This window comes from Epinephelus fuscoguttatus, linkage group LG20, assembly GCF_011397635.1.
Source record: "Epinephelus fuscoguttatus linkage group LG20, E.fuscoguttatus.final_Chr_v1".
In the NCBI taxonomy this organism is placed as follows: Eukaryota; Metazoa; Chordata; class Actinopteri; order Perciformes; family Serranidae; genus Epinephelus; species Epinephelus fuscoguttatus.
The window spans coordinates 33,745,201-33,772,231 of NC_064771.1; the positions used below are offsets into that span (position 1 = coordinate 33,745,201).

At 42.6% G+C, this 27,031-nt stretch overlaps 1 protein-coding gene across 4 annotated transcripts in view; it reads left to right on the forward strand.

Moving 5' to 3' along the window:
* The first annotated feature begins 3,330 nt into the window (after positions 1-3,330).
* Positions 3,331-27,031, forward strand: part of LOC125881202 (transcription factor COE3-like) — a 51,362-nt gene continuing 27,661 nt past the window's right edge. For all 4 annotated transcript variants that reach the window (XM_049564250.1, XM_049564251.1, XM_049564252.1 and 1 more), the window contains exons 1-7: positions 3,331-3,737; positions 7,087-7,243; positions 7,792-7,855; positions 7,954-8,009; positions 10,243-10,316; positions 11,279-11,347; positions 26,665-26,746. In XM_049564250.1, coding sequence (XP_049420207.1) covers positions 3,616-3,737; positions 7,087-7,243; positions 7,792-7,855; positions 7,954-8,009; positions 10,243-10,316; positions 11,279-11,347; positions 26,665-26,746 — 624 coding nt within the window. In that variant the 5' untranslated portion in view covers positions 3,331-3,615. The remainder of the gene's footprint in view (positions 3,738-7,086; positions 7,244-7,791; positions 7,856-7,953; positions 8,010-10,242; positions 10,317-11,278; positions 11,348-26,664; positions 26,747-27,031) is intronic.

Here is a 27,031-nt window from a genome sequence, read left to right on the forward strand (position 1 = left end):
CAGAAATAAAAAACAGTGATTAAATTAAAACTGACGTTTCTTCATTTGTTTAATATTTTTTTATAAATAATTATCGACAGATTTAATTAATGATTTTATTCTATAATAATTTGAGCTCTTTTGTTTCAGCAGCTCTGACGTTAATTTACAGATTAAAGATTTTAAATTCAGTCTCAACTAAAACTAAAAATATACATTAAATATTTTATTCAACATTTAAAATGAGACTTTTAATTTCTAATGTTTAATTTAAAACTAAAGTAAAAGATACAGAAACAATAAAAAATATTCTGGAAGAAAGAGAAATAATAAACTTCTCATTAAATAAATATTGATTTTCATTCATTTAAATGCAGAAAGTGAAGCTGATAAAAACAGTATGAATTAATCCGGGGACAGGAAACAGACCAAGTTAAAGTCACAGAGGAGAAAAGATAAAGCAGGTAAATAATGAATCTGTGTTCAGGAGTAAAAGCAACGCGTCACATTGACGGATGAGCTGCGGCTGATGAATCCAGTTTGAAAGAAACGTAACTCAGTTTGTCGTCATGTAAATGAGATCAGAGTTTAGCTGCAGCCGGACTTTAATCTGAAAAATAAAAAATCAGATTCTCAAACTGATCACAGATCAGTCACTGGGCGTGATGAAGATTTACACCTCCTCTCCTCTTCCTCACACTCCTCACAGACAGATTCATGGTGTCCAATAGAAATAAAAAATGTATATTCTTTTTTATTAATAAGTTAACATGATTCATTTTTCAGTTTTATTATGGCCATATTTATAAAATACACAAAGCACATTACAGATGAAGTGTTGATCACTGACTCCTCATCATTTCATATTTCATATTTCATAAAACAACATGCTGTAAATTTATCTTGTGTCTGAACTAAAAACATCAGAAGACAACATGAACAAATGAAAGAGAATAAACAGAAATAAAAATCTCAACATGAGTGAAATATTCAGAGAAGACTGGGAAAAGTAAACAGGAAGTCTGAGAATAAATAAAAATAAAAGCTGATTTTTAACAGAGGAGAAAAAAAAATGTTACAGAGGGGACGACAGCATCGACCCGCCGCTGCAGGTCGGGGATTTGTCCCGAAAGAACGGAGCCTCATTTGGAAACCAGATTGCCATCTCCTCCTCCTCCTCCTCCTCCTCCTCCTCCTCCTCCTCCTCCTCACCTCCACCCCTCCCCCTCCAGCGCTTCGTCCTCCTCCTTCAGACGGCTCATTTATTTATTCTACATTCAAATTAAATCATCAGCTTTTTACCACAGGAAAAAAAACATCAGCAGAAAATTTACAGGATCATTCTTCTTCTTATTATTATTATTAATAATAATGATAATAATAATATCATCAGGTCAGTGTATTGATCAGGCATTGATCTCTTCAGTCACTGTCTGAATTTTTTTTAGTTTTTTAAAAATGAAAAGAACGAGAGTAAAAAAAAGTCTGGAGGATGTTCACTTACCAGATCTTTATCCAGGAGGAGAAGCTCCTCCTCCTCCACCTCCTCCTCCTCCTCCATTTAGACTCTTTCTCCTGTTCTTTATTTTTTCTCTGCGTTTCTTTCCCAGTTTGAATTTTCTTGCCGAAACAAAGAGTCCTCTTCTCTCCTTTCTCTTTCTTTCTTTTCTCCTCTCCTCTCTCCTCTCCTCTCCTCTCCTCTCCTCTCCTCTCCTCTCCTCCCGTTGTTTTTCATCTCCTCGGTCCACCCCTCAGAGCCTCGGAGGCCTTCGCCTCCAGAATACAGGAGCGCTGTTACTCTGAGAAACCTGTCTCACTTCCTGTCTGTCAGTCAGATATGTCCCGTCACCTGAGGACTTCCTGTTTCACAGACTTTTCTTATTCTCATTGTTATTCACTTCCTGTGATGTCATCAGCTGACAGGAAGAGACACAAAGTTTCTGTGTGATGACAACATGAATGTTTGTGTGTGATGTTGTGACAGACCGGCAGAGCGCCACCTGCTGCTCACCAAGGGTTTCTGTCTCCTGTGCAGGAAATGACCTCATCACTGTCTCTACGAGCAGGACAGGGTCCCTCACCGGCTTCCCAACAGCACGGCAAGTACCTTTAATCTTTAAATGATTCCGTCTTTGAATGGAGGACAGAGACACAGAGACACAGAGAGACACAGAGACGCAGAGACACACAGAGACAGAGACACAGAAACACACAGACACAGAGAGACACAGAGACACACAGACACACAGACACAGAGAGACACAGAGACACAGAGACACACAGACACAGAGAGACACAGAGACACAGAGACACACAGAGACACACAGAGACATGGAGAGGACAAAGAGGGCAGAGACACACAGACACACAGAGACACACCAGAGACACAGATACACACCAGAGACACACAGAGACACAGACACACACCAGAGACACACAGAGACACACACAGACACAGATACACACCAGAGACACAGATACACACTAGAGACACAGAGACACGCAGAGGACAAAGAGGACAGAGACACACAGACACACAGAGACACACAGAGACACAGAGACACACCAGAGACACAGATACACACCAGACACACAGAGACACAGATACACACCAGAGACACAGAGACACACCAGAGACACAGAGACACAGAAACACATCAGAGACACACAGAGACACAGATACACAGAGACACACCAGAGACACAGAGACACACCAGAGACACACAGAGACACAGATACACATAAGAGACACAGAGACACAGAGACACACAGAAAGAAAGAGTGTAAATGACTGCACAAGGACTCTCTTCTGTTTCTGGTTGGTCGGTTCGAGTGCCGCCTCCTCTCTCCTCCCTCCTCCTTCTCTCCTCTCACACACACACACACACACACACACACACACACACACTCACTCACCTCTCCTATCCTTATATGGTCAGGCTCCGCCCCTGGCTGTGATGTCGTCAGCAGCTGGGAGGAAGACCCGTGGGGTTTTTGGGTTTTGGCGTCCAGTCCTGTGGGGCCGCAGGGCTGAGAGTTTCTCCTCTGCTCCTCATCCCTCCATCAGCGCTCCTGTTTCCTCTCCTCTCTCCTCTCCTGTCTCCTCCTCTCCTCTCCTCCTCTCGCCTCCTCTCTCCTCCTCTCTTTGGGGAAAAGAAAAAAGACACTTTGCTTGCGCTCGATTCGCCGTGCGGACTCGTCTCTGTTCTTCTTCTCGTTTTCTTGTCCTCTGAGGATTTTATTTTTCTTTTTTTCCTCCTCCTCCTCCTCTTCCTCTCCTCCTCGCCGGGTTTCAACCTGACGGCCGAGAATTTTTAAAAAGTCCTTAAAAAAAAGACATTTTTCTTTCAGTATAAAAAGTTGAATGAAATGTAAAAAAAGACAGAAAAAGTTGAATAAAACTCAGCTTGTCTTCCTCCTCTTCCTCCTCATCTTCCTCGTCGCTGACTGCTTTCGGCGTTTCGATGTCGATGAATTTGACCATCGAGCCTCCGTTCGTCCTCTAGAGCTCCTCTGGGTTTGGGTTTTTTTCTGGACTTTTTTTCCTGCTGATTTTTCTACTTGTTGTTTTGCCTTCGTGTTGTTTCGTCCTTGTGGTCGTGCGGTCACGGCGGTCGGAGCGTCGGGGCCCCGGAGATGTTTGGGATCCAGGACAACCTGCCCCGCGGGGCCACGGCCAGCATGAAGGAGGAGCCGCTGGCTGTTCGCTCCTGGATGCACTCAGCTGGCGTGGTGGACGCCAACACAGCCGCTCAGAGGTAAACTCTCCGCCGCTCGCTGCCGCCCCAGAGGGATTCTGGGAGCTGTAGTCCCAGCGGACAGACGGCCGCTCCGCAGGAAGGTTTAGACGAGCAGGAGAGAGCTTTAAATTCAGTTTGTCTCCGGCTCTCAGAAACGATTCTCTGAGGAAAGTTTATTTATGAGGAAGAAAAACTCTCCAGATTTTCTCACAGCGACTCAGACGAAGAGAAAAAAGATTTTCTGATCATCAACAATTAAAGAAAATATATCTTCACATTGTTTTAAGATCAGGAAAAAAAAATGTTTCAGGGTTTATTTAAAAGATTTTCTTAAGTTAAAAATAACTTTCTGACTCACTTTATTAAATAAAAAATGTTTTAAAGATTAAAAAATCAGATCAAGTCTCTATTTTATTTCCTGCAGCTCAGAACAAACTGAACATGTGTGAATCTGCTTGTCTTCATGTTTCATCACTTTGATTCATATGTTTCACGCTTCATTTTTCTCATGTTTCTGAAGCTGAAGGTCCAAAAAAAAAAAAAAAAAAATCAGCTTTGTGTCGAGGTGTAAATTAAAGATATAAATGAAAATGATTTCAAACTGAGGCTCGGAGAAAAAAACTAGAAATTCATTTTCATGTTTCTGCTCAAACATAAACTTTATTTATAAAGTGGGAAATTAACAAAATGTTTTCTGAAGGTCAAACCTGCCGCGTGAACGCCGGCCGACATCAGGAGGATTTATTCATGTAGAAATATGGACAGTAAATATATACGTTATTAATGATGGTGTTTCACGTCTGTCACAAAGTCACAGTTCATGTGTCTCAGAGCTGCAGATGAAACATGAACAATATGAAGTCATTAATATCAGTCATATGTTTGACTGTATTATTCTAATAAAGCAGTTTAATAATCTGAGCATCAGATAAATTTTTTAAACAGTTACAAAAAATCTGCTCAATTAATTTCAATATTCTTTAATTAATAAACAGTTATAATAACAGTTATTTTATTATAAATAAAGTTACCTGAGAGCTGATATTTGTCATATGATTAAATCTGTAAATAAAAACACACACAGTTCAGATTTATATGAAAGCATCAGTGAAACCTTCAGTTCATGTGCTGAGAATGAAACAGCTGAAACATCACTTTGTTTTTCAGACACAGATATTTGATTTAATTTGACTTTGAAAATATAATGTGTAATCAGTTAAATGAGCTTCCGGTTTTTAACAGACGTCTGTAAAGTGATAATATCTGTGTGTGTGTGTGTGTGTGTGTGTGTGTGATCTCTGTCTCTCTGCTTGCATCAGGACGGAAAATAATTCTGACTTTATTTTTAACGTTTGTACAAATTTACAAATGTTTAGTTTAATGTGAAAAGTTTGAATGTCGTTAAAACGTCGCCATGAAATTTATCAGCTCAAACTTTGTGTCTGATATTTAACAAATCAAAATTATTAATAATCATAAAGCAGCAGAATAAAACCAGCTGATGAGGTGAATCTGCAGAGTGTGTATGTGTTTGCGTGCGTGTGTGTGCAGATTAAATGTTTATAATTTAAACTGAAGGTAAAATGGTTATTAATATCGGTGTTAATCTGAGGAGTTAAATAGAGCAGCAGCAGGATGAAACGTGTGAACGTCTGAAGTCGTGCAGAGAATCAGTTTCTGATTTATTAACATTAATTAACATTAATTATCATAAAGTTTGTGATGTTAGTTTTCGTCTTGGCTCCGCAGCAGATCGTTTTTAATCGTTCCACAGATTTCATATTCTGCGTGTGTGTGTGTGTGTGCGTGTGTCGGCTGTGAGCTTCACTCTGAGCTTTATTTCTCAGGTTGATATTTAAAAAAATGTGAGAACAAAAATCTGATAAAAGAAATTAAAGAGTTATTAAAATGAGGAGCTGCTGTGGGTCGGGGTCAGAGCTGCACTTTGACTTGTTGATGATGAATATTTATCTGACTCAGAGTTTGAACGTGTTGTTGGTGAGACGATTGATTCATGTGGAGGTTAGCGCCTGAAGCTTCATGTCACTTTATGAATATTTAGTTATTCCTCTGAATTATTACCTTTGTCTTGTTTTTACATGTTTGAGGTCAAAACTTATTTCTGTCTTTCTCCTCACATACATGATGACGACGTTTTTTTATCATCGAGGTTTCTCTCCGTCTGTTTTTAAACTCTCACTCTCCTCTACACTTTGTCATTATTAAATATATATGATGTATAATTTCAGCGTCCTGTCACAGAGCGATGATTCAGAGATGTTTGATGCGCTCGCTGTCGGCACTCAGTTGATTTTCTTGTGAGGAGCGTTTGATTTAAACTCCAGCGTGAGTTTTAATGTATTAATGTTGAATTAATGATTTTAATTTCCATTTAGTTTCCTGATTAATAAATGTGTTAATGTTGTTGCTGTCAGCTGGAAACCATGTAGCTCCACAAATTGTTTTAACAATCATAAAAAAATATTCAGATGAACCATTTATGTCTTTGTGGAGAGACGGGAGGTCGATGTCACACAGAGAAATGTTTTACATCATCTGAAATCTGAAGATTAATTTGAGGGGCAACTCAGACTCTGTGAAGTTTCATGAATCTGTAACAAACATGGTGTTCTGTTCAGGCACTTTATACAATTTGTGAAATGATTTAAAAATAAAGGTCAATAATCCCTCCAAAATCTTGTGTGACTCTTGTGAGTCACTGAGAGCTGCAGAAAAATCCACGCTGTGATTTCAAACTTCTGACATCGGGAGATTCTGTAAGATTCCTTTGCTTCTCCTGGTTGGAGCTTTAAGCCCTCGGCTGCTGCAGCCTCTCATAGACTGTCACGTCAGCTGAGCTCTGTGGGTCTGAAAGGGTTAAAACGTTCTCATGTCTTATAGAACATGTTTCACAGCCGGTAAAAGAACATCAGGAATACCAGTCTTTATTAATGTGCAGTCAAAACACCTCCCGCTGAAAAACTCTGATCTGTGTGTGGACTGAAAACGTTGAGTCCATTTAGAAACGAGCGCTTCTTTTTAATCTTTGTCTCAAATATAAAATCAAATTAATTCACATCTCTGATGCCTTCGCTTTGACTTAGAATAATAACTGAGAATTACAAATGTTAAGTTTTGATTTCACAACTTTTTTTATTTCTTTTTAATTATGTTTTATATTTTACACTTTGTTCTATACGTCGTCAGTTTATTTAATTTCTGCTGAAAAACAGCTGAAATTTTGAAAATGTTCATTCAGCTCTTTATTAAATGTTAATAAATGTTAGAAGAAACATTGAAGCTCTGAACCGTTGTGTCTCTGTTGTCCCTGATGTTCTTCTCATACATCTGTCTGTGTGTCCCTCAGCGGGGTGGGGTTAGCCCGGGCGCACTTTGAGAAGCAGCCGCCGTCCAACCTGAGAAAATCCAACTTCTTCCACTTTGTGTTGGCGCTGTACGACCGGCAGGGTCAGCCGGTGGAGATCGAACGCACCGCCTACGTCGACTTTGTGGAGAAAGAGAAGGTGAGCGCGGAGGGAGGAGCCAGGACACAAACCAAACACATCTGAACACATTCTCTGAACAATCAGAAACCAAATGCACCTGCGGCGTTGAACCAAACAAACAACCCGACTATTTTGTTAGAAACATGAAGATGACACTGAGGGAGACGCTGACAGTAGAAATGAAACACACCTGTGTTACAGCCTGCTGAGCCCCACCCCTCCAGAGTAACCCCCAGTGATGTTTACACCTGTAGAAAATCAGTGAACTTTTTCTTTTGTCATGTCGGTGTAGAGTTGGTAGAAACAGTCAGGGAGAGGCAGGGATGGAAAACAAACACACCTCTGAGCTCCAGATCACAGGCCGTAACTGTAAAAAAAAACAAAAAAACAAGTTCTTCACATGAACTGAGTCTGGAAACCAAGCGCACCTGTGAGAGGTTACAACCAGAAACCAAGCGCACCCTCTCACACACCCATCACAAGTTTCAGCTTCAGTTTAATTTCCGTCTCCACCCGGGTGGAGCTTAGCTGGAGGTCACAGAGGTCACATGATGTTTTGTGTTCAGGAGCCGAGTGGAGAGAAAACCAACAACGGGATTCACTACAAACTGCAGCTGCTCTACAGCAACGGTGGGTACGCTTGTTTTACTGCACGGCGCTGCTGTCATACCAGTCGCTGTTTGAATCTGATGAAGATGATTCTGATGAAGGTGTGTGTGTGTGTTCAGGTGTGAGGACGGAGCAGGACCTCTACGTCCGGCTGATCGACTCCATGACCAAACAGGTACATTACTGATTATTGATTACTGATGATCATCTGTTTAAAGTGAAGTAAAGTGAGGTGGAGACACGATCGATCAGCAGTCTGATCGTGATCTGATCACATGATCATCAATAACTGTGAGACAGATTTCAAAATAAGAGACTTTATTTCCTCCTGCAGTCTGACCTGTCAGATTAAAATTCAGACCGACTTCTCTCTGACAGTCTGTGGTTTCTGTGATCTGACACACTCCTCCTCCTCCTCCTCTTCCTCCACCTGTCTATGACCACATTAACACACCTATCTGTGAACACACCTGTCTTTGAACACACTTGTCTGTGAACACATTAACACACCTGTCTGTGAACACATTAACACACCTGTCTGTGAACACATTAACAAACCTGTCTTTGAACAAATTAATACACCTGTGTATGAACACATTAACACACCTGTCTTTGAACACACCTGTCCGTGAACAAATTAATACACTTGTGTATGAACACATTAACACACCTGTCTTTGAACACACCTTTCTGTGAACACATTAACACACCTGTCTGTGACCACATTAACACACCTGTCCGTGATGACATTAACACACCTGTCCGTGACCACATTGACACACCTGTCTGTGACCACATTAATACACCTGTCTGTGAACACATTAACACACCTGTTTGTGAACACATTAACACGCTTATCTGTAACCACATTAACACACCTGTCTGTGACCACATTAACACACCTGTCTGTGAACACATTAACACACCTGTCCATGACCACATTAACACACCTGTCCATGACCACATTACACACCTGTCTGTGAACACATTAACACACCTGTCTGTGACCACATTAACACACCTGTCTGTGAACACATTAACACACCTGTCTGTGACCACATTAACACACCTGTCCATGACCACATTAACACACCTGTCTGTGACCACATTCACACACCTGTCTATGACCACATTAACACACCTGTCTGTGACCACATTACACACCTGTCTGTGAACACATTAACACACCTGTCCATGAGCACATTAACACACCTGTCTGTGACCACATTACACACCTATCTGTGAACACATTAACACACCTGTCTGTGAACACATTAAAACACCTGTCTGTGACCACATTAACACACCTGTCTGTGACCACATTCACACACCTGTCTGTGACCACATTCACACACCTGTCTGTGAACACATTAACACACCTGTCCGTGACCACATTAACACACCTGTCCGTGACCACATTACATACTTGTCTGTGAACACGTTAACACACCTGTCTGTGAACACATTAACACACCTGTCTGTGAACACATTAACACACCTGTCTGTGAACACATTAACACACCTGTCCGTGACCACATTAACACACCTGTCCATGACCACATTAGCACACCTGTCCGTGACCACATTAACACACCTGTCTGTGAACACATTAACACACCTGTCTGTGAACACATTAAAACACCTGTCTGTGAACACATTAACACACCTGTCTGTGAACACATTAACACACTTGTTTGTGACCACATTAACACATCTCAGGAGTGACACGTTGAGACAATGAGGACCAGATATTGATGGTGTCCAGTTCTCCAGAGGATGAACCCGTCACATGTTAATGACTCCATGACTGGCGCCCCCATCAGGACAAACGTTACCTCTTAATCAGTCATCAGGACGTGCGTTCACTGTGTGGCTGCAGTGACCTGAGCAGCCTGTAGGAGGCGCTAACAGAGCTGCGCTCACTGTGATGGAGACTGATCCAGTCAGCACTCTGTGTTGTCCACAGTGACACTAATGGAAAGCAGCAGCAGCAGTTGAAGCATTTAAATCTAACGAGTCATTCAATTAGTGAGATTTTAACGAGCGTGCCCGTCAGGCGTTCTGTGATCCGGCTCCAGCTGTTTCATATGAATACATTAGATGTATAATATCTGCAGGCAGCAGCTGTAATCCAACATTCAGAGGATCAAATGTTTGCCCTCAGTCTGCTGCTCACTTCACACACAGCGCTCACTCAGGCTAATAGCTAATAATGACTCATAATTGAGACAAAGAAACGAGCTTTTAATTGAGTTGTTTCTGCCGGTGGATTCTGAGGGGAGGAGACGTTCACTGATCAGCAGCTTCACTCTGTCACCTGCAGCTTCACTCTGTCACCCGCAGCGTCACACACTGCTGGACACCAGAAACACCTGGACACGACTCATACCTGTGTCTCTGTGTTTCAGGCCATCATCTACGAAGGTCAGGATAAGAATCCAGAGATGTGCCGAGTCCTGCTGACACATGAGATCATGTGCAGGTAAGAACAAGCTGGTCCAAAAACACCTGAAGACCAAGTGTGACCTCATGAGACTGTCAAACCTCGTCAACCTTCTCCTCTGGACAAGGTGGACCCAGAAAAATCTAAATAGACTGTCTATTCCAAATACATTTCAGAACAGTCACACCTGGTCTGAACAGACCCAGGAACAGTCACACCTGGTCTGAGTAGACTCAGCATCAGTCACACGTGGTCTGACCGGACCCAGGAACAGCTGCATCTGGTCTGAACAGACCCAGGAACAGCCACATCTGGTCCGAACAGACCCAGGAACAGCAGCATCTGGTCCGAACAGACCCAGGAACAGTCACATCTGGTCTGAACAGACCCAGGAACAGTCACACCTGGTCTGAACAGGCCAACACCTGGTCTGAACACACCCAGGAACAGTCACACCTGGTCTGAACAGACTCAGGAACAGCCTCACCTGGTCTGAACAGACCCAGGAACAGCCTCACCTGGTCTGAACAGACCCAGGAGCAGCCACACCTGGTCTGAACAGACTCAGGAACAGCCACACCTGGTCTTAACAGACCCAGGAACAGCCTCACCTGGTCTGAACAGACTCAGGAACAGTCACACCTGGTCTGAACAGACTCACGAACAGCCACACCTGGTCTTAACAGACCCAGGAACAGCCTCACCTGGTCTGAACAGACCCAGGAGCAGCCACACCTGGTCTGAACAGACTCAGGAACAGCCACACCTGGTCTTAACAGACCCAGGAACAGCCTCACCTGGTCTGAACAGACTCAGGAACAGCCACACCTGGTCTTAACAGACCCAGGAACAGCCTCACCTGGTCTGAACAGACCCAGGAGCAGCCACACCTGGTCTGAACCTTGTGTCCCAAGTGTGTCTGAGTGGATTCAGTTCAGGTTCGGAGGAGTTTTTGAGTCTGAAGAGAAATAAAGGTTTTTATTATTCTGTCTTTGTTTCAGTCGCTGCTGTGATAAGAAGAGCTGTGGAAACAGAAACGAGACGCCGTCAGACCCCGTCATCATCGACAGGTAGATACTGACACGCACACGCACACGCACTGTATTAACATGCAGTGTGTGTTGATCTCTCCTGAATGTATTTCATGCTCTCTCACACACATTATTTCAATAGCAACATATTTCTCCTCTTCAGTGTGTGTGTGTGTGTGTGTGTGTGTGTGTTATTATAATTCAGACCTGATACATAAATCTGTGTCTTTATAAAACAACATGTCTGACTGTGTCTGAGCTGATACTGTCATCATCACTGTTTCACACGACACACCGACAGTGTGTGAGTGTTACAGATGATATTATTCTATATATATACACGTGTTTGTGTGTGTGTGTGTGTGTGTGTGTGTGTGTGTGTGTGTGTGTGTGTGTTTCTGTAATTCTCCAGGTGTGGAGTGCAGGTGCATTTGTCCCAAAATGCAGAAATCTGTCAAATCAAATAAAACAACAATGATGATGATGATGATGATGCACACATATAACACACATCTAACCTGGTCTTCATATTAATGCTCTAGAGCCAAACACATGACATCACTTCCTGTGTATCATTCATTCTTTCATCTCTTTGTGAGAACATGAAGTTAACGTTCCTGAAGTTTATGTTCTGAAATCAATCAGCTGCTCGTCTGTTGACATGTTGAACCCACAGACGTCAGTGGGCTGATGGGAAATGGTGTTTGTTAAAGTCTGAGACACGTAAACATTGAATGAACAGTGATGTTGGATTTGAAAACACCTGATATGACGTTTGTCACACGTCGTGCTGCTGAGCTCAGGTTTGTTGGACGTTCAGTTGTTCATGTGATCTACACTGATGTGAGTTTGTGTTCATGCTCTCTGATGCTGAGCTGACTTCCTGTTTGTAGTGCTGTGAAGTTGATTCGTGATGACATCATCTTTTTTTTCCTCTGTCATCAGTCAGAGAATTAAAGCAACTGTTGTGATGTCACTAAATGAAATCTTGACACAATTAGATCACAGACGTGGTCGAGTGATACATGTGGTGCTTGTGGTGAAATGTGCTGTGATGTTCTCTGAGATGTGAGCAGCTCGCGGAGCTTTCAGTCGGCGTCCATGGTCATCGTTTACAGAATAACGGTCTCATGTCTTGGTGAATCTTAAACAGCTCATTTAGTGTCAAGCACACTTTGGAAGAGACAGGTATTATAAAGAGAAGCTGCTGAAACAAAGGAGAGATGACAGGATGAGTGTGGAGCCGTCACCTCTGATAGAGGAGGAGGAAGACTTTACTTCATGTAAATGTTTCAGGTGATGAAGACGATAACAGTGAGATCGTGTCTTCGTCTCTTGGACTTCAACAACAAGGAAAAATAACATCATTCACAGAAATCCTAACTGCTCCTTCCCCTCCTCCTCCTCTCATCTCTGCTTTTACTCTCCCTCCTCCTCCCCTCCTCTCTCCTCTCCCATGAGGAATCATACGCTCTCCTCTCCTCTTTTCACCTCCCCCTCCTCCTCTCTTCACCCCTCCTCCTCTCCTCTCGTCCTCCCCCGGTGTATTAATCTCATTCCTCCCCCCTCCTCTCTTCTCCGAGGCTGTGGAGGGAGGAGGGAGGAGGGGAGATGGAGGGATGGATGGATGGATGTGACTGCTGCAGCCTTTTGAAAAGAGAAGTGGTGATATTACAGCGGCTCTTTTTTCTCCCCCTGCCTGCTGAAATGCATGATGGGAAGGTCTCCTGTGTTTTCGGCGGCGTCCAGTGAACAGGAAACATGTCAGGGTCAGACTCTGCTGCTGAGAGCACAAACACTGCCTTTATTTAACAGGCTGGCTTTCACATTCACACTCACTTTAATCAGGACTGAAATAATGTGTCTGAGTGAAGTCATCGTTCCTGCAGCCGCTCACAGGATGTTTCTTTATCAGCCTTCAAGTCCTGATTTCACCGCAGCTCCTGTGATATTTAAATAATATAAATTATATATAAATGGAATATTTGAATATTTATTTAAAAATGAGGTGATTGTTTGAGTCAGAATTAAACTGCTCTGTTCGGAGCTGGTCATTTAAATATTAACGTGACCACTAACCTGCATATTTAATCTGACCTCGGTTCTTTCAGAACATATAAAGGATCTGACATGACGCCCTCTGTCAAGGTGCTACTTCTGACTTGTTGTCCTCATGTTTCAGTCACTCTGCGGTTGTGTCCCACGATAACGTTAGAAACGTGTTTGTGTTCCATGACATTTCACCCAGTGCAGAACATCTGGGAATCATCTCGAACCTTCTGCAGAAGTAATTTTTGTTTGTCAATGTGAGACGTTCAGGCGCACATCTGCGTCATCACAACCAGAAACAAGGACCTGAGTTTGGTGACATCGTTGACTGCTGTGATTGATGAAACTCACAGGTTGAATTTGCATTAAGGGTCTGAATTATCATCAAATATTGTGATGAATCGACTTTGAATTTTCATAAATCTCCAAACCAGTAATGTCGATTTTACACTTGCGCAACATGTTTGTCTGTTCTTACAGTCTCTGTGTCAGATCAGTCATAAAAATCTGTCTGTGACTTGGCGGACAGACATGACACACCACACGATGGTCCACACCAATCATCACTGGTTGTCTTTTATGACATGTGTGATGTCATCGGGTTATTCTCGTCCTATTTTTATTTTTATTATTATTATCTCAGTCACTGTGTCTGTTCATGTTCCAGCTGGACTATACTGTAGTGATGTATAAAGTGTCACCAGATGGGCGGAGCTACATTTGAAGTACCACATGAAAACTCTGACAGTCACTGAATCCTCCACAGGAAGTTCCTGCAAATGTTTCACAATAAGAGCTTTGTTAGAAAATGAAGGGATTCTCTCAGCTGAAATGATAAGGGGCTTTTAATTTGAAACAGAAACAGGAAGTGTTGAGTTTGATTAAACTAAAAAAAAAGAGTGCGAAATGAGGGCGCATGTTTGAAATGAAGCTGGTAGCCTCTGCAGTTGTGCTGAGTAAAGGCCCAGACGTTATCTGTGAATTTTATTCCTTTATATCCTCCATTATCAGGATTATGTCGGGACATTGTAAGGCGTCCCAGACGTGGCATCGGTTGTCGTCTACTATGAACACTACACCAGATAAAACGACTCAAGCCGACACTGTACAATGCTGCGTTGGGCTGTAACCAGGCTGATATCATGTAGTCTGAACCCATCAGATAACCTATAGACAGTTGAGCTTTTTATTCTGCTAATTTACTGTGTGAGATGTTTCTCAGAGAGTGTCACCTAATTTTCCACTTTAGGAGGACTTACTGTCCTGTAGTGTAGAAGGCCGGAGGTCAGTTACTAACAGTTGTTTATGTTTGTGTCTTTTATCAATGACCACTGTCTTTCTTTTTAACTGAAATTTTATTTAATCTGTGTTTTTCCAAACCTATTTGACCTTCAGCTAACTGTGTAAACAGATCCATTAAAACCTCCATCAGGATTTAGATTTCTGGACACAGTATTGTAGAAAATTTGTTGTCAGCAAACATTTTTGCAGAAAACAGAAATATTTAAATATTAATTTAGGTTGTTAAAAATGTAAATCAGGCAACACTAATGTAACATTAGAATAACAACACAATAACATTATGTCTGCTGTGAGACATATTTGCTAACGCAGATTAGTTGAATGTTGTTTTTGATCAGACAGATTTCTCATGTTAATACAGAGCTGTGTCGTCTGCAAACATCATCACTTTTTAACAGACATCATATTAATTCATGAGAATATTGCATACAACATCCCTCTGTCTTCGGACCCTCTGTCCTCGGACTGTCACAGCTGCTGAGGAAAAACTCCCCCCAAAAAAGTATCACCAGATTCATCAGTTTTTCTTTTATAAACGTCTTGTTTCAGACTGTTGGAGATCTGTTCTTTCTGTAAAAATGATTCACACTCGTTTCATCTCTGAACAGAAGTTTGTCTCTGATAAAACAGGACATGTTTTTGGTTGTTGTATTTTCCTGTGTACAGTAACACTTCCTGTTGTGTGACACAGTTGTTGTTGACAGGACAGAATTCAGTGACTGGCTTAAGTTTTTTATCTGGTGAGTTGTTGTGTTTCAGTGCTGTTTAACTCTCCTGTCGGCCTCCTGAAGGGCCCCGTCCCGCAGGTTGAGCCTCGCTGCTGTAAAGACAGAAGCCTTTGAGGGTCAGTAACGATGTGACAGTGTGACGATGTGACAATCTCCTGTCTGAATGCTGATGGTGAGAAAGTTTGAACTGGCTGATCTTCAGTCAGTCTCATAAAGACAAGATGTGAATCTGTCTCTTTGTGCCTGTTTGTAGTTGACGATGATGATGATGATGATGGTGGTGGTGGTGATGATGATGATGGCCCAGCTCTCGCTCTGAATACCAGATGTGAGAATTTTTTTGGGGGGTTACAATCTCCTGTCTGTGAGCGTCTCTGGTGTGTGCAGCGTGGGATTATGGGAGGACGACGTGCTGTCAATCATTTAGCGGTGTAGGTGTGATTTCCCTCTCATGCTGCAGGTCGGTTTTGGATGGAATCTCATTACTGGCCGTGTTTCAGGGTGACTGACAGCAGAATAATGTTTGGGGCCCCCAGAGGGCCCCGAGCCAGCTAAATGTTAAATGTATGAATGCATGGGAGTCAATGGAGAGATGAAGTGTAGCTGAATATTTTTTTTTCCTTCCTGGGAAACAGGGTGAGGAGTGTGACCCTGAACACACCGTCTGCTGCTGTTTGACTGCTCGAACACAACGAAACACTTCAACACACAAACACACCACCGAGCTTCAGTCATCATCATCATCATCATCATCATCATCATCATCACCATCATCATTTATCTGAAATATTAAAACATCACAGACGTTAAATTTAAGGTTTGTGTCACATTAATGATCATCAGTCTGATTCACAGAGACAGACCTCAGATCAGATCCTTGGTTCTTTTAGACCAGGTGGTGGTGATGTCATCTGATGGATCTGTTGCTCGTACTGGACAAACTGGTTTCTCATCAGTATCTGCTGGAACAGTCTCTGACCAAACCTCCTGCAACCTGAACGCCACACGACACGTTCACATACAGTGAAGACAGAATCATCTCCTGTCTGTGCACAACTAAGTGTGTTACTGTGTGTGTGTGTCAGAGGTGTGTGAGGTGAAGTATCGATCGTCTTGTTCATCATTAGACATCAGACGCTCTGATGGAGGAGACACTCTCTGACTTTACAACCAAATCTCTCCTCTCCTCTTTAACCTCACAGGATCAGACTCTTTATACTCCTCCTCATCTCCTCCTCATCTCCTCCCCCTCCTCTTTGTCTCCTCTGCACTTCCTTTTTCTCCTCCTCCTCTCCTCTCTACACCCCCCTCCCCCCCGTTTCCCTCCACTCGTCATGGTGTCTTTATTTTTTCTTTTTCTCACATCCTCACTCTTTCTTCTGTTTTTCCTCCCTCACGTCTAACGAGGAGAGATGGAGTAAAAAACCCTGGCAGAGATTCAGAGAGGAAGGAAGGAAGGAAGGAAGGAAGGAAGGAAGGAACTAATAGAAGAAGACAGCATGAAATAAATCTTCCTCTTTTAATTGGTATTTAACATGTGTTTCCTTCTGCTGTGTGTGTGCGCGCGTGTGTGTGTATTGATCGTCAGTAAGCGTTGCTGGTAGCGATGGGTCGTTATTGATTTATGTTTTTTTTTTGTGAAAGAAACGTGCGTGTGTTTATCTGTGCTCTTTACACACTGTGAGTGTTTCAGGATGAAACTTCATGTTGCATCAGACGCACTAATTAACCACACACACACACACACACACACACACACGCACACACACACACACAGTGACACACACAGTTTGACTGACAGCTGAGTGTGTGTTGTTTGTGTATTTGTTGTTTGTGTAAATGAGCTGGTCTCTAACGAGGCGTCTGTTAATAAGCTGATTGAACCGTGTGTGTTTCACCTCCTGTGATGATGTCATTGACTTTACCTTCAGCTCAGGTGTGTTTGAATCGTTCATCATCGACAGACTGTTGTTCCTCAGCAGAGAGTCACTAACAGAGTCCTGCTGCTGTAGATCAGTCATCAGGTCACTGCCCATGATACAGTCGTACTCTGGTTGAACACAGACCTGACTGTACAGTCACCTTAAACCTTTTAATATATTTGTGTCTGTCTGTCTGTAGTAGTAGTAGTCATTGTAGTATTAGATGTGGTATTGAATGCAGTGGTATCATACAGATAGAAGTTGCTGAAGTTGCTGAGGTTGCTGGTTGACACAGATTGCTTTAGTCTCCTTTAATTCTTTAATACCTTTGTGTCTTTGTCTGCAGTAAATTAAAGTAGTTTTAGTTATAGTTTTAGTTGCAGTATTGCAGTGATATTATACAGACAGAAGTTGCTGAAGTTGCTGGTTGAAACAGATTGCTTTAGTCTCCTTTAAACCTTCTAATATCTTTGTGTCTTTAAATTAAATTGAATTTTGACGTGTTTTAAATGTTCCTTCCATCTCACTTCCTGTTTCTGTCCGTCAGCTGAGTCCTAACGAGAACAGACTTAATGAGATTCTGTCTTAACGAGAACCGTCTTTAATAAGGAGAACACTTCCACACAGTCAGACCCAGCTGTTATTTGATTGGTTGACACACAGGGCCGGAGTGTGATTGGTTCAGAGCCTCTGGCTGTAATCTGAAACCTGAGGGTGAGAGGATGCAGCTTGGCAGGACGAGCAGCACTTAATTACATATGTTAATTAGGTTAATTAGATATGTAAATGAGCTCCATCACCCAGAGAGTGGACATGAAGGAGACACAGGAAACAAACACTTCCTGTTCAGTGATATTACTTCCTGTCTGTCAGATGAAAGCAGGTTGATCAAAGGTTGATTGATCTGACAGTAATGGATTAATGAGCTGTATTGACCCACCTGGACAGACAGACAGACAAACAGAGGGACAGACAGACAGACAGACAGATGAACAGACAGGAGGACACTCAGCTGACAGAACGCAGAGGAGCTGTTTGTCATTAGCCGTGGGGTTCCTCAGGGTTCTACTGTTGGTCCCCTTTAACACCATTAAACCCACAGTCAGACTGAAACATGTCTGTTTGTCCCTCAGCACTGTCTGACTTCCTGTCTGTGTGTCTCAGCTCTGAGCTCATTGGTTCCTACTGATGATCTGTAAAAACATAAATCTAAAGTTTATCAGTGATTTAACAGCTGCTCACCATCGTTTTTACCAAACAGGAAACAGTGACTCTGTTTGGGACTAGTTTCAGCGACGGATTAAGAAAATACTTTGCCTGTGAAATGCTTTACTCGCGATGTGTTAAGTTCAGTCTGTGAAGAAAACTTTGTTCCTCTGATGTCTCCACGGTGAACGGAGAATCCAAACACGTCTGCACATACTGTTTACTCTACAGTCACAGGGTCGGTAGAGTTCAGCTGTTGTTCCCGTTGACTTCCACTCATCATCTGTTCACCGTCGAGACATCAGAGAGCAACAAAGGAGACATTATCATACAGTGATGATTTACAGGTGAAGTGTTTTTTTTTAATCCAGATTTGGTGCTGTAGTGACTCATTAGTGTGTGTGTGTGTGTGTGTGTGTGTGTGTGTGTGTGTGTGTGTGTTGAAGGCAGATGTGACTCACTGATGTGTGTTTAACAACAGAGGATGAATCAGACTGTAGAAACTGTAACACTTCATTCACTGTTGGTTTGTAACGAGAGCATCAACAGACTCTTAATAACCTCCTCCTCCTCCTCCTCACTGTGATGAAGACAAGGAGGAGGAGGACTTGTCTGTTTTCATTTACTGTAACGTGAGCAGGGAGAGATGATGGACTCCTCATTATCTCATTTAATTATCTCTTCCTCCTCCTCCTCCTCCTCCTCCTCCTCCCCTTCTCTCTACATCACACAGTCTGGAAATCCAGGATGAGACTCTCCAGGCCTGGAAAGGTGTGTGTGTGTATATGTGTGTGAGCAGTGATTGACAGCTGACATTAAGTTGTTTAGCAGTAAAATGTCAGAGTCTGAATCTCCCTGTCGCTCAGTTTGACCCCGTCTGTCTGCCGTAGGAAGTCAAATCTTCCTTCAGATCAGACATCTGCTCGTCACAGACTCAGACTGATCGGATAGAGTTTTACAGTAAAGATCATTTATTGATCCACTTCTGATTCAGAATGATTAAAGATAATTAAAAAATAAACAGTTAAAAAATGAAGGTTAAATTTTCAGTAGGAACAAAGTGAAACATTTAATAATTCAAACAAATTTTACTGATAAAATGAAAAAATGAAAACTGGTCAGTCTTTACTGAGGGGTCAGTGAGCAGGGCACTGACGGGAATGAAGAATAAAGCAGGAAGTGATGTCATAAAGAGGCAGGTTGGGTGGGGGTGACGGGTCACAGGACTTTGAACTCTTCCTCTGGATACTGATGTTCAGAACTGTGTGTCACTACTGAGGAACATCATCACAGCGTTTCTGCTCCTGAACCTGACGTCTGTGACTTTGGGTTAAATACGTAACATTGCTCATCAGGTGGCGTAGGACATGATGATGGTCGCCGTGTGAGGATCTGTCACCAGTTTAACACTCTGCTAACTTGAATTCAGATAAAATAATTGAATCTTGAGGCTCTTCTAGACTTTTCAAATGTTATCAAATCGAAAGAATTAAATCCTGATGGAGGAACCAGTCGTTTCTGAAGGGTTGTGACGCTCAAAATAAACAAAACAAAACTATCCACAGACGTCAGTGTATTCTAGTTCTAGAATAAAATTCAGGACGATGTCTCCAACTCTTTAATCTGAACGACGACTGGAGACTGAATGATCTGTGTGTGTGTGTGTGTGTGTGTGTGTGTGTGTGTTAACAGCTGTCACTCTGTTCTTCAGCCTGTGATGCCATCTGACACACACAAACACACCCCGTGACTCTTCAGTGTGCAAAATCACACATTTTGTCTCCCACTATAAAAAGGCAATCAGTGTGTGTGTGTGTGTGTGTGTGTGTGTGTGTGTATGTGTGTGTGTGTGTGTGTTAGTCATAATAGCTGTTAATTAGCTCCATGTTCAAACCAGCCGCGGATGCTAATTAGCTGAAAACCTGTCCAGCATTTGGTGTTAATTAGACAGACAGGCCCAAACACATCTGACCACACACACGCACGCACGCACGCACGCACGCACGCACGCACACACACACACACACATTGAAACTCTGTCATGTTTATTTTAATTAACCAAGAAAAATTATCCCCCGAAAAATTTAGTCCCTTCAAATAAAACTCATCAAACTCATACGGACTCTGTCCATGGTGCTGAAGTCCAGCAGGTACACAGACTCTGTCCATGGTGCTGCAGTGTGTCTGCAGCAGGATTATTAATTCATCGTTGAGTGTTTTCAGTGTTTATTTATAATCTTTCAGCTCATTAAGAATCATTTCCTCATTAAAACTCAGTCGACATGAAAATGTGTAGAAAACATGTTGAGAACATTATGAGAGCATTAGAGAGAACAGGGAAAGGTCAGCCCAAGAACACACAACAAAGAGTTTAAAGACAAACAAACAAGTCTGAAGATAAACAAACACATAAACAGAGAGAACATGAAGAGAGACAACGTCAAGGACACGATGACAGCACACACACAGCACACAGACACACAGCACACACAGAGAACACACAGGGAACATGTTAAGAACACACAGAGAACATGTTAAGAACACAGAGAGGAGCATGTTGAGGACAGGCTGCTGTCTGACAGCTTCTCTAGTCTCCAATTACAGCAGAGGTCAGAGGTCAAGATGAACGGATTTATCATGCTAATCATGAACCCATGAGTGTGTGTGTGTGTGTGTGTGTGTGTGTGTGTGTGTGTGTGTGTGTGAGTGAATGTGAGGAGTAATGAAGCAGCACAGACACAAAGAGCTTTTAAGGTTTTTCTCCTGATTCATTATCAAACAGAGACGCTGTTGGACTTTAACATCTTAAAGATCATTTAACCTCTCATTGTCTGAGTGTGTGTGTGTGTGTGTGTGTGTGTGTGTGTGTGTGTTTCACCTTGGTGTTGACCTCTATGGTGAGGAACAGGCTGTTAGACAACAGAGAGGTTTCAGCTTCAGGTTTCTTCTCTCTTACTGTGAAGTCAGAAGATTCTGTTTAATTCACTTTGTAAATAACAAATGATGCATGTGACATCATCACGACTTCATGATGTCAGATAATCAAAGAATAATGATAGTTAATGATAAATAATAATGAAATATGAGCTGATGTGAATAAATAATTAAAAGACAAAAAGTAATCAGATCTGTTGGGATCACATGAACAAAGTTCATCAACGCAACCAAACTTTATTTTATATCAGAGGTTACAGTCTGAATATAAAGATCAGATAATTACAGAGATCCTCACTGACAGGATGGAAATATAAAAAACATGAACAACTTTACAACAGCTGACAGAGTGGTGATCAGTTAGTGTTTGTTAGGTCTCCACCAGATGAATGATCTGTAACATGATGAAAACATCAGGTGGTGTTTTCTGTCTTCAGTATTGATCACGTGTCTGCAGGCTGCAGAGAAACAGTGACAAACAGTTACAGTTTTAGAGGAGCATTTGATTTGTTGGTCTTTGTCCCGTTCCGACTGTGTGACGTATCAGATGTTTCTCTGTGTGTCTCTCTCGGGTCATCAGAGATCAGGTCATGATGAAACTGCAGCAGGTGGATGTGATGTTCACTTATTGATTAGAACACCATTTCTCCTCCTCCATTGGCAAGTTAATCAATTAACTCTCTGCTGCTAATTGACAGTTGTCATTAATTATCTGTGACTGCTTTAATTAGTATTCAAATGTGTTCGTTAACAGCAGAACATCCTGCTCATTTACATATTAAATATGCTCTGTTTTCCCTTAAACACAGATAATTTATTCATCTTTATTTATTTTACTTTAACATCACAGTCATTTGGGAACAGGTGTGTGTGTGTGTGTGTGTGTGTGTGTGTGTGTGTGGCTTCTTGTCATATGTTTGTGAGAATCATTTTCAATTTTACATCATCCAAAACACAAACAAAGAAACTCTTATTTTAATAAGGACATGTCTGTAAAGCAAAGATATGTGTGTCTGCATTATGAGGACAGGTCTGCATTGTGAGGACAAGTTTACATTGTGAGGACAGGTCTGCATTGTGAGGACAGGTCTGCATTGTGAGGACAGGTCTGCATTGTGAGGACATTTCAGCATTTTGAGGACAGGTCTGCATTGTGAGGACATTTTAGCATTGTACGGACATTTTGGCATTGTGAGGACAGGTCTCCATTGTGAGGACAGGTCTTCATTGTGATGACAGGTCTGCATTGTGAGGACATTTCAACATTGTGAGGACATTACGGCATTGTGAGAACATTTCAGCATTGGGAGGACATTTCGGCATTGTGAGGACAGGTCTCCATTATGAGGACAGGTCTCCATTGTGAGGACAGGTTTACATTGTGAGGACAGGTCTGCATTGTGAGGACAGGTCTGCATTGTGAGGACAGTTTTACATTGTGAGGACAGGTCTGCATTGTGAGGACAGGTCTGCATTGTGAGGACATTTCAGCATTGTGAGGACATTTCGGCATTGTGAGGACAGGTCTGCATTATGAGGACATGTCTGCATTGTGAGGACATTTTGGCATTGTGAGGACAGGTCTGCATTATGAGGACATTTCAGCATTGTGAGGACATGTCTGCATTGTGAGGACATTTCAGCAATGTGATGACAGGTCTGCACTGTGAGGACAGGTCTGTATTGTGAGGACAGGTCTCCATTGTGAGGACAGGTCTGCATTGTGAGAACATTTCAGCATTGTGAGAACATTTCAGCATTGTGAGGACATGTGAGACTGACTGATCAATGATTCTGCAGCAGCTGAGACACTTTGTTAACTGATGATTGATCTTGTTTTAATGCTGTTAAACGTCTCTGTTCACCACCAAGGCTGATGGAGGATGACGATGATGATGATGATGATGATGTGATGATGATGATGATGATGATGAGGGTCAGACTTGAGGATGTGATGTAACGTGTGTGAAAACAAACAGAATCAGTCTGAAGGTTTAAACAGCAGCTGCTTTAAAGTAAAGATGAACCTCATCTACACACACACACACACACACACACACACACATTATACACACAACACACACACATTATACACACAACACACACACTGTCAATGACTCGGATCAGATTAACACACAGCGCTGACACCACACACACACACACACACACACACACACACTGTGTGTCTGTGTCAGTACATTACCGTCAGTATAATTCGTCCTCACACTGCGACTACATTTTCTACCTCATAGAGCATATTAACTCCTGCACAGTGTGTGTCAGGGTGTGTGTGTGTGTGTGTGGGGTGTGTGTGTGTGTGTGTGTGTGAGTGAGTGACTTCCATTCTTCCTGGAGATAAATTTGTGATGCGTCCTAATTTCCTGCTCGTAAATATGAGCAGTAATAGAGTGAGTGTGTGTGTGTGTGTGTGTGTGTGTGTGTGTGTGTGTGTGTCGGGTGTTCCCTGCTTATCACATAACAAATTGAAAGCTTAATCTGTCCTGCGTGTAGATTTACGACCCCGATCGCCCGCTCGTCGCTCAGAGGAGGAGAAAATAGATACGAGGAGGGAACAGAGGAGGGAGGAGACAAGGGAGGAGGAGACAAGAGGAGGAAGCAGGAGGGTAGGGGAGGAGACGAGGGGGAGGAGGAGGAGGAGGAGGAGGAGAAGTGAAAGGAGGTGAAGAGGAGAGTGGAGATAAGTTGAATCTGTGTGTCTGAAGATAAGGAGACGATCAGCTGCTGATGCTGGGTGGTTACCATGGCGATAAGACGGGGTGTGTGTGTGTGTGTGCGTGTGTGTGTGTGTGTGTGTGTGCAGCTGATCAAAGGTCAGAGGTCACACTTAGACTGAGATCTTAAACAGAGTTCTGCAGGAAGACGTCTTCTCGTACTCCAAACCCTGAAGTTACCGTCGCCTTAGATCCTCTGAAACGTCTATGATACAAATAGGTTTCATTCAGATAATCTGTGGGAAAAAGATTTTTACACCACGGTCACATGACTTAACGTCAGCGCCACATCCAGTTAGCAAACAAACTGCACTACGGTCACATGACTTAACGTCAGCGCCACATCCAGTCTGTAAACAAACTACACCACGGTCACACGACTTAACGTCAGCGCCGCAACCAGGCCGTAAACAAACTACACCACGGTCACACGACTTAACGTCAGCGCCGCAACCAGGCTGTCAAGTCGTGTTGGGCGTGATGGCGTTCTGTAGTCTCAATCTGGTCATAGACACATAAATCTGTAAACTGACAGTGGGCTATTTACTGACGTCTCTTCAGCTGGTGTTAACCACAGACCTTATTTCACACATCTAAACTTCCAGACCAGGAAACAGGAAGTGCTAACATGCTAACATGCTAACTCATCTCTGGGTGTAAAGACTCTCTCCAGATTTAAACATGGTGACAATTAGTCTGTGGCCTGAGGTCACTGCTGATGGAAGTGTCACTCAAACTTTTTCAACAGTAGTTTCAATATTTTCTTTATAGTGTTGCTTCTTTGAATATGAATGAACTTGATGACATCATCACTTGATGGCTTTGTTTTGGACGGTTTGAATTTGTTGCTGATTTTCTTCCAGAAGAGGTTGTTTACAGAGCATCTGTTCAGTGTGTGTGTGTGTGTGTGTGTGTGTGTGTGTGTGTGTGTTTCGGTGTCAGCACTTTGTCCTTCTGTAGGCTCATTAGAGACGAGCAGCAAGGAATGCTGGGTAATCAATACTGCAGAGACCCTCAGAGACTAAAAACATCGCCTGAGAGCCAGTTCGGCCTTTTTTTGTCCTTACGTGTGTGTGTGTGTGTGTGTTTGTGTGTGTGTTTACAGCCCGTTACCTTGGAAACCACTGTGATTCTGTGGTACTGTAGATGCTGCATGGCTTCACACAGACACCCCCCACCCCCAAAACAGCTGGTGTCACAGCCTCGGACGAATCAGTGAGGTTCTGCTGTGATTCACAGGAACCTCAGCTGAAGATTACAGGACAGGGACCCTGACAAAAAACCTGATGGAGAACCTGATGGAGAACAGAGAACAGTCTGAACAACAACTAAAACTACTGAACCAGAAAGAACAACTAATAAACAATAATAACCAGAGAAAACAAAAATCACCCCACTGGATAAATTTGTCCAACATAAAGGTAGAGAAAGATGTTGTGGAGGTTTGAGGCTGGATGTCTGTCTGCAGCTGTCGTCTCTGTTCTCTCTCCTTCATCCCTCCATCTCTCCTGGGAGAGGACGACTGGATGACAGGACGTCAGGAGACAGACAGAGAGACAGACAGGAGAGAGACAGAGAGGTATCTAGAAATCTTAGCATGTGGAGACAGAGAGACAACCTGTGTTACACAACACAGTTTCACTCTGAAGTCGTCAAAAACCAGCGCTTGGTCAGTGACATCAGACACCGATGAAAAAAGTCATCCTTTCACATCACGGGTCCAACAAACACGGACTTTCACGTGAGAGTGCGGTGTTCACTTCCCGTAAGACTGTAAAGCCTAACCCTGTTCTTTTTTCCTAAACCCAACCACGTGTGTGTGTATGTGTTGGCTAAACCCAATCACGTGTGTGTGTGTATGTGTTGGCTAAACCCAACCACGTGTGTGTGTTGGCTAAACATAACCACGTGTGTGTCGGCTAAATGTAGCTTCCCGTTCAAACTACTCAACTTTATCTGACTGAGTTCATCGTGACTAACATCAAAGGAATTTTTATTCTGATGATTAGAACATCGTATCGTCTGCATATCGACCCACTTTCCTGTCATTTAAACACTGTCTTTGTGTTTTTATGAAAAGAGAACAGCAGGAGATCCAGGATAGAACCCTGAGGAACTCCGTTTACTATGTTTATCAACCATAACACACTGCTGCTGATATTACTGTCAGCACTACTGCCAGGACTACGAGTACTCTAACTCTTCTTCTTCCAGAGTATTTTACCGCTGTTGGTTACTGATGTTTTGAAGTATCCAGTCAGAGGTGTAGTAGTTGTTAATGTGGGTGTCCTACAGGGTAGATGGGCAGGTTACTGAGGAGGAAGTCTGGCAGGTGGGTGAACTGTGAACAGCCAGACAGAGTTGGGTAAACCTGAGTATACCCTCTACTACACCTCTGTATCCAGAGTATTAATACTTTACTCTGATTGTTACTGTGATGATGTCAGAGTTTGATCTGATTATGTCGGTTTGTTTGTTTACAGGTTCTTCCTGAAGTTCTTCTTAAAGTGTAACCAGAACTGTCTGAAGAACGCCGGAAACCCCAGAGACATGAGGAGGTTCCAGGTAACACACACACACACACACACACACACACACACAGATCTATCTATCTATCTATATATCAATCTATCTATCTATCTATCTATCTATCTATATATATATATACATACAAAAAGATGAATTCATTTCCCCAAAGGGCAGGATGTGGCTTTGGAGGACCTGCTGTACCCATCATAAATTGCAGCGGGGCAGCTCGAGGCTTATTGCTTTGCAGACGTAATATGAGAGGTCAACAGGAACTTTAGCTCTCTGAGTGTCTCTGTCTCTGTCTGTCTGTCCATTTCTCCA